Source organism: Leptosomus discolor, chromosome 6, assembly GCF_034619465.1.
Source record: "Leptosomus discolor isolate bLepDis1 chromosome 6, bLepDis1.hap2, whole genome shotgun sequence".
NCBI lineage: Eukaryota > Metazoa > Chordata > Aves > Leptosomiformes > Leptosomidae > Leptosomus > Leptosomus discolor.
This window is the reverse complement of record NC_141396.1, coordinates 8,087,196-8,096,261: the sequence shown is the minus strand read 5'-3', so window position 1 is coordinate 8,096,261 and position 9,066 is coordinate 8,087,196. Positions and strand designations below refer to the sequence as shown.

The 9,066-nt window shown below is 40.9% G+C and overlaps 1 protein-coding gene across 1 annotated transcript; it reads left to right on the top strand.

Annotated features, from left to right (window-relative positions):
* Positions 1–4,625: 4,625 nt before the first annotated feature.
* KCNK18 (potassium two pore domain channel subfamily K member 18) lies at positions 4,626–8,767 on the top strand. The gene is made up of 2 exons (XM_009952698.2): positions 4,626–4,767; positions 7,956–8,767. The coding sequence occupies exons 1-2, from the start codon at positions 4,626–4,628 to the stop codon at positions 8,765–8,767; spliced, it is 954 nt and encodes a 317-aa protein (XP_009951000.2).
* Positions 8,768–9,066: the final 299 nt, after the last annotated feature.

Here is a 9,066-nt window from a genome sequence, read left to right as displayed (position 1 = left end):
CCATACAGTATGTTGAATCCAACAGTGCATCGTAGAAGACAGGTAAACACAGCAGGTCTTTCACAACACAGTAGATGACTTGATGCACAAAGATTTTTACTATTATGGAAAAACATCTCACTGCCCAAACAATGACCTTCTTGGTTTAACCTTTGTAATCCAGAAACATCAGATACAGTAGGAATTATACATATATTTGTACTGGAATAATTAAACCTTGCAGCTGTGGTCACAAACTTTCCTTTCAAGCAGCACCTTCAGAGCACTCGCATTTGCCCTAATCAAAGAAATGGAAGTTAGGAAAAGTGCAGGTTTGCTGTCCATTAACATGAATAGGAAATATGTATTGCAAAAATCTCTCTCAATACAAGTACCAGTAACTCAATTTGGAATAACTTGTGGTTAGTGGGATTTGCTTTTAAGCAACTGAGTTCAAATGTGTAGTGCAGCAATAGTGGGAAATGGTTTAGATTAAGCAAATAATGTAAAAATCATTTCTGGATATATTTTTATTAAATTTTCTCATTGTCGCAAGCTCAGAGCCTGGTGTTGCAAATGGCTGAGAAGCTCCTGGGAATTGCTAAATACTTTGCAGTCCTACCATGCACAGGAGGAGGCTGAGAAGATTTTAGAGCACTTTGGAGGAAAGAGATTTATATCTGAGATGTAGATGAAAAAATCTGAAGGACAAACTGGGTCAGAATTACCATACTGGGCATAAAACCTTTTTTAGAAGAACATAAACACGAGTACACTGCCTCAGACATAGAGCTCATTTGTCCTAGCACCCCGTTTCACTTTTCCAGCTGCAAATTATTTTCAGTTCAGGAAGTTATTGAATCCTCTGTGACTTGTAGTCAGTATTAATGATTGTTCTTCTAAGCATCTCTCCATCATTTTCTTTAATGTATGTAAACCAACATCCTTTGTCAAAGAACTTTCCACCTATGGGAGTAACCATCCTGTTTTGTTTTGAAGAAGGTTTCTACTTGCTTCAGTTGATGGTCCCCAATTCTGGTCCCAGAAGAGACTACAAACATTTAATCCCTCACCTGCTCTCTCCAAACCACCCATGAGTTTGAAGACTGCTGTTATGTACTCCATTACTGATTTTTTTTCCCCTGGACAAAGGCACTATTCAGTCATTCCTTGTCTGAAAGCTGTCCATACCTTCAGTCAACAACAAGGATGATTTTCCCAGTTTAAATATGTGCTGAGAGGAGGGTACCAGGACCACATTGACTCCTCCATGTATGCGCAAACCATGCATTTGTACAGTAGCATGTAGATGTCCAGTGTTTTAGTCTCTATTTTTAACTGATAATTCCCAACATATGCTTTGCCTTTTCACCACGATCCTGTTGTTGGACTGATGTGTTTGTGGCACTGCTATGTGGTACCCCTAGACCTGGCTGCTGGGTGGTGACAGTCAGCCCAGAGCCCATCACTTTGTATGTGAAGTTGGGATTTTTTATCCCATTTTACACATATGTACATTGCTTTTATCTACCATGTCATTGCTAGGCATCCTCAGGTCCTCCTGGAATTCCAATCTGCCCTCAGTCTCGCTGCACTGAACAAGTTCATGCCGCCAGCAAACATTGCCATCTCCCTGTTTACCCTCTTTCCAGGCCATTTATGAATGTGTGAAACAGCAGAGCACCAGCACAGATCCATGCATAACTCCACCAGTGACCTACTGCTGCCTTTTACTCCTGCCCTCTGTTCCTCTCAATTAACTGTTAATTTCTTCCTGTGAAGACTTTCTCTTTAATGCCATAGCTGTTTAATTCCCTTAAAAACATTTGGAGAGGGACTGTGTCAAGACTTCTTTAGAAATCCAAGCAAACACTAGTACTCACTCTCTACAAATCTCTCCAAGATAAGCCAGCATTGTGCTTCCAGCATGGAGGACCCCACTGCCTACAGCCACTTCACTCTTCCAGCTGTCCCTTTGACTTTTCTGTGCCACTTGCTCCTCTGGTAAGGACACCAAACCTAAGTACTTTATCTCTAAGTACAAGCCCTCAGGAAGTTCTATTGCTTCTGATTAATTATGAACATTAGCATCTTTCAACCCTGTGTTTCAGGTCAATGGGAAAAAAAATAAGAGAGAGATTGACTGAAATAAGAGGATTTATAAATCTGTGGTCAAAAAGCAAGACATGGTCAATGAGGCAGATAACCAGAAAAGTAGCAAGCACACAGGCTTATTTTCGTCTTATCCCTGAAAGTCTCTTTTCTATAGTGGAGGCTTCCATATTGATGAGCATAAAATACCTTGTGATCCAATTTGCTCAGAGTTTGACCTAAAAGAAATCACTATAACCATGTAGGATTTCTTTGCAGTATGGATGTGTTGCTTATATACATCTCAGTAGGTCTTGGCTGCACAAGGTCTTTCAATTTTTAATGAAAGACTCTTAGAGATCAAATATTTAACACCTCTTTCTGAAAAGTCCAACTCCACTTACTACCACTGCTAAGACTGCAAAGGGCAGTGGTACTGCTCATTGATAGAAGTGTTTTAGAGTAATGGGCGAAAAGAAAGGTTTTCTTTTTAAAGTTGGATATAGTTTGCAAAGATCACTAACCTTGAACTGAATCCTGCAGTTCTTTCTTACTAAGGTCAGTGGGAGTTTCAATTAATCGGAAGACTTCGATCAAGTTGAGAACTGGGCAAAACCTTATTGACTTTTTTTAAGAAAAATCCTTTAAAATTTGAAAGAACCCCCCTACAAAGATTACGTGTTATAGAGAGAGAGATTCTTTAAATCATCTGTAAGAAATTAGTCATTCTAAAGTCTGCCCAGAGGTGACAACAATTAATGCCAACACCTTCTTTTAATGAATTTTAAATTTCCTTGTTCATTTCTGGGAGAAACCTTTAAAGAAATCCATCCCTTACAGTGTGCATTTTCCCTCCTGAGAGTTGGAAATGTTTCTACTGTATCAATGGGAAACTGCAGTTCAGAACAATAAACTTTAAACATGAGTTGGCTCCAATGAAAACCCACAGAAGCTGGTAATCTGTGTGCATTACAGCGCTGGCTGATCAATAGTAATTCAGGGATAGAGTGGCGTATCGTCAACCGAGAAATATTTCAAGGCTTGATTAGTTGTGCTCCTTTTCCATTGGGACTGTAGTGCAATCTTCACTTATAAAAACATGTGATCTGAAAGCCTGAGGCAGAACAATCCTTGTTTTCACAGGAGAAGCTTTTCTAGGATGCAAAAGCTTTTACATGCTCATCCTTGTTTCTAAAAGCTGTGTCTTCTCCATAAAATTAAAAAAAAAAGTAAGCTTAGGATGGCATCAACATCACAGCCTCTGCGAGGTAAAAGGGCATGTAAACAAATATTTTGGGCAGTGTTTCCTCATGCCTGCTTCATTCTGTCTCTTGTGATCTATGCTTTTCTTGGGGCTCTCATGTTTTCCCACATTGAAGGTAACCGGAAGGTCAATGTAAGTGGAGAATATAGAAAATTTCTGCAGAATCTGTGGTACATCTCCAGAAATTTATCAGGTATGTACTGGAATTTCAAAATGACTTAACTGTGCAGGGAGTTACTCATTCTCTTGCTTTTTGAATGAGATTTCTGCCTTTTGAAGACATTCTTCAAATACTAACAGCTGAACCTGCAAACAGGATTTTCCCTCTGCTTTGCTAAAGACTGCTGTTTGCTTGTCTTCCTTAGCTGTGATTTTGACTGCAAGCTTCCCTGGTCCCTGTGTTCCTGCCTGAAAAGACTTTTCCTGAGGTGCCTGTGTTCTCCCTTTTGCCCAAGTTACCTAAGGTCCTTAAAGAGCAGCTGAGATTCCCATGGTATTTCCTTCTGATTGCTGGGGACTGAATCCTCTGTCTCAGAAAGTCTCTTCCACTTCCCTCTTGCCAGCTCTGAGCCTCCCTACCAGCCCTCTGGCAATGGGATGCTCGGATGGAAGCAGGTGCAGTGCTGTGCCCCAGAGCCAGTGGTGCTGTTGAAGGGGGTAGAGGGGAGGAGGAGGGGTAGAAATCCTCCTGGATCTGTGTTAGGCTTGTACAAGGGGTTAGACTTTCACTCAGGTAGCTGTGCTGACAAGATGATCTCTTTGGGGCAAGCATCCCTGTAGATAATATCCTTTCAAGCGGAGCTCAGCCACCGGGAGGAGGAACAAGGGGTGCAGGCTCTGGTATTCACAGTGGGGTGCTGGGCAGTGCCACCCAAGTTGTTCATATCGGTGCCATACTGACAACCCCACATTTCTAGTATCTTTGGGTCAAAAGAAGGCTAATCTCCTGGGGAGTCCAAAATGAAATAGGACATTCAAGCTGAATATTCAATCTGTCTGCCCTGCTTCTTTATGCCTATTTTTGTGTCATATTTTGACTTTGTTGGAGCATAGGTTGTTCATATTTTCCTTGTTTCTTTATTCACTGAAGCCACTGGACCCACCTGATTTTTTTTTGGTGGGGGGGAGTGTGAAGGGGAAGGAGAGAATGAGGTGAATATTTTTATCTTCTAAAAGAGTACGAAGAAATCCTCAGCTGGAGTAAACTTCACTGGAATAACAGGCTGGCTGCTCCCTGAGTGTTGGTCTGCAAATACTCATCATATCTCATGTCGTTACTGTAACAGACAACATGACAGAGAATGAGGAGATATTTAAGGAAGAAATCCATGCACTGCTCAACACAGCTGAACGAGACTGGTTTGTCAATCCAAAAGATATATGGACTTTCTTTGGGTCTCTCTTTTTCTGCTGCACAGTATTCACGACTGTGGGTAAGTTCAGAGGTAAAGTAACCCCTGGAGAATCAATTGCTATTGCTGCTTTCTTGAACATATTTCTTCCAGGGAATTAAAAAACCAAATGAACAAACAAACCCTGAAACCAAATCCCCTTGAATTTTTCTCCTGAGTATTGCTGATGAGTCTGTGAGGGGTTCTGGAAACCCAGATTGCAGAGATGCAGCTGAGCCGCAGAGGCAAGTCAGAATTTAGTAACTAGTGATGGTACATGCTAGTCAGCTGCGTCATTACATGCATGCTATAACGGGTACTCATATATGACATGTACACAAAACTATTGCACTAAAGTAAAAAGAAAGCTCAACTTTCCAGCCAGACCTTATCCTTCCCACTATTGTGTGTTACGCTGGGTAATGTTTTCTTCACTGGGAGAGGAAATTCATTATGCATGTATTGTTTTTCAGTTGATTCGCTGTTATTTACGTCTAACCCAGCTTTGTATATCTATGGCTGTATAATTAACCATACTGTTGTTGCTCACACTTTTCTGGGTTAACAGCACACGGCATGTTTAAGTCACACCTCTGAAATCTTTTGTTCTGACTTCATATTTCAAAGGAGGACCTAGATCAAATAGGAACATCTGCTCTGCTTTTGGCTCCCTCTGCATTGCTAAATACAACTCCTCACGCTCATTCCCAAAGCTACTTTTATCCCTTTGCTAATCTTTCTCAAATGCTCGCAAGTACAGAGACTGACTATCGAGATTTGTCGGAATCAAAGCTGGATGGGAAATAGTCCCGCACCATTGTATCAAATTGCAAAGACATTTCTCCACTACATTAGGATATACTCAAGATTCCAGCACGGGCATGCGTCTTAATGCAAAAGAAAAACTGAACCTTAAAAAAGAGCCTATCCTCTACAAGGAATAGCACGAGAGTGAATATGTCGACTTGGAGCACGCAGGAGACCCTTGCGCGCTCTCTAAGTCACAGCAGAGGCTTGAACCACAGACTCTGATGTCTTAGGTGACCAGCTTCAAACTCGGCTTCCTGCAGCCCCTGTGTTTGAAGACAGTCATCTCTGTGGTCAGAGACACATGCTCGAGATGTAGACCTGACTCCTCGCCCCAGTGGATATTTCCTAGTGCAAACACAACAGCTAGGAATGTTTGAAAGAGGACGTGTTATCAGAAAACTTTGACTTCAGCAAACTGATGAAAACCCCTGTTGTTGAAAACTTCTTTTCTGGGTATATTTACCCATCTCCATTAACATGGGACTTTACAAATGTCCCCATACACACTGACCCAACATATTTGTTTCTAAACTGCCATTATTTTTGGCCTTCGTAGCTCTGAGCATTAAACCACTTCCTCAGGTTTTGAGCTGAGTTTTGGGATCAGTGGGAAGGTGGCTATTTCCATTGTGGTGGGTTTGTTACATGCAGTATTAGGAACTGATAAATCACTTCAGGTTAGAGTCAGCTTAGCTACCTTTAATTATGTAGGATAAGCGAGGCATCTTCTCTGAAGATCGGTGGTCTGAACTGCTATCTCTTCACTGCCCGTGGAGGTTGCCTAGTGGCTCAGCCAAGCTAGATTTCTGGATAGCTAAATTTAAGCTCAAGATAAGTTTCAACCCTTGAAACTGGACTAGATATTTTTAATGCATGTAAATTGAGAAAAAAGAAAAAAAAAATCATTCTGTACAATAATTAATCTTTGCCAATTGCTTCAGCAGTGAGGATTAGCATTCCCAGTTAGCCAGTGAGGAACAGAGTGTCAGAGAATAAATAGCTTTTCAGTTTCCCACAGCAAAGGAGTAACTAAGGTTGGATTCAGACCACAGGCTATCGTACCCATTAGTGAAAATGAACATGAATGGATGAAGAAAATGAAAGAAAACAAACCTGAGCATATGAGCTAGCAATCTTACAGGCTACTTACCTGGTCTGGAAGATCATCTGGAATAGAAGCATTTTTGAAGGCAGGGAAGAAATGCTTAATGTCTTTTTGGAGGATGAGAAGAAAAATTGTTGTTAAAATGGAATGCAATTAATATAATGCTGATGTTTTCTCCCAATGTAATGGAAAAGCACTAACTTACAATTTAAGTTTCATATCCAGTATGTCAGAGGAAGGAAATATAAATACCCAAATTGAATTTAGAGAAAGGGCATATCTTCTGCTACCATTTTATATATCATAAAGGCCATGCGTCTGGCAGTACTTCCCTATTTGTTGTAATTGATGTTTGTAAGCTTTAGTTCTCTAGAATAAACATGCATTTCCTCATGTGATAAACATATGCTCCGCCGCTTGATCCTTTGTTTTTCTGAGCACATTTAAGAGACTCTGAAAACTATGAAGTCAGTACAAACACAATGTCAATGCAACCTATGCCATTAGAACCAGATCTGATGAACTAGGGACAATTTCAAATTCTGTTATTAGCTTACCATTCCTCACTAGTAGTTTTGGCAAAGAAATGGAGTTTGAGGTATGGATCCCATTGTCCCAGTCTGATCCGTAGCTCTGTCCCAGTTTCCAAATTCAGACAGTCACACAGATCCAAATCTTCTCAGAGCTCAGGGAGTTTCGTTCCCAGAAACCATTCAGTCATGCTGTGAGATCTTGGAGGCTGGCCAGGAGACGATTCCCCAGCTCCTCATGAACAATCCGTTAGCTTCGCCCAGCATCAGCTGTTGCCTCTCTGAGCTCAGCCCTCAGCTTGACTTCCCTGCAGAGGGACCCGTAGGCCCAAGACCTCTCTTGCTGTCTTGCCTTTTGGATCCTTCTTAATCCAGATTCTCAGGTCAGGGAATCTTCCTGATAAAAGTCTCCAGCAGGACAGAGGCTGCACACCAGTCTTGGGCTGGCCCGAACCTTTTGTTTCTCTTCCCTAAATGACCTCTTGTGGTCAGGCAGTTAAGTCAAACAGCAGATAAGGTAGGAAAAGTTAATTCAACAGAACTGGCAAACTCCAATCCTCCAAGACCTTGAAGAGGTAGAATGGCTGCACTAGTAACCAGAATTTTGAAACTCAGAAATTAAATAGCTTCAAAGCAAAGCCAAAAAACCAGCATGCTCTGGACTAAAAATTTACTTTAAAAATTGACAGAAATAAAAAGCTCAAAGGATGTGAATATTTAATAAATCACAATGTTCTCTCTCTCTCTCCCTTTCCCTTCTCTTCCTCTTTTTGTTTTTTTTCAAGGTTATGGTAATACCTATCCTGTGACACGGATTGGAAAATATCTCTGCATGTTGTATGCTCTATTTGGCATCCCTCTGATGTTCTTGGTCCTGACAGACATGGGAGATATCCTTGCGACTGTCTTATCCAAGTCTTACAGTGAATTCAGAAAACTACAGTCAAAAATTCTAGCCTCTAAATTCTGTCCTGGATCCACATGTAAGAAAGAGGATGAACTGAAATCCAGAGCGCTGTCTAAAGTAGTCATCAATGAGCCCTTGACTATTATGGAAGTGCTGAAAAGTCAGGCAGGTGTTAAAAGGAAGCCTGTCAAATATCGCAATGCCGAAATTTTTGAAATGTTAGTTGCCAGAGCAAATGAACAGAGAAAACCAGCAAGAAATAAAAGCATTGAGAGATGGAGTTCATGTCCTGAACTAGCCAGGGGAAAGACAATGTCCAGAGTAATTGAGAATTTTGACAAAATAGGTAAACAGTTAGAAAAATTAGATGTGCCCATTGCATTAATGGTGCTAGTTATCTTTGTGTACATCTCCTGTGCAGCTGCTATTCTTCCAAACTGGGAAACCAGGTTGGATTTTCAGGAAGCCTTTTATTTCTGCTTTATCACCTTGACAACTATTGGCTTTGGAGATACACAACTGGAACATCCCAAGTTTTTCTTGTTTTTTTCCCTCTATATTATTATTGGCATGGAAATTGTCTTCATTGCTTTTAAGTTGGGCCAAGACCGCTTAATTTGTTTGTATAAAAAGGTGATTTCATTTTGTGGGGAAAAAAAGATGCCATCGAAGAAGGTATATCCGAAATAAGAGCAGTCATTTCTCCTTCATTTGTAAGCATTGGCCACTGCAACGAGATGAAACTGTTCCTGTGCATTTCTGCCTTGGGGTGGCAGGAGGCGTATTTTGTTCTGATTTCCTCTGAGAATTTACTGTAAAATGGATTAATATCTCAGGAGAAACTTGGTGAAGGCATCTCTAGTGAGTACTTTCCAACAGGGTCCCATGTCTTAAATAACAAAATCAAATGACAAATGATGAAAAGCTGATGGTTCTCCCTGCCAGTGCTCCCTAGCCTCTTTTGCAAAGCTCTGACCTTCTGCAACATT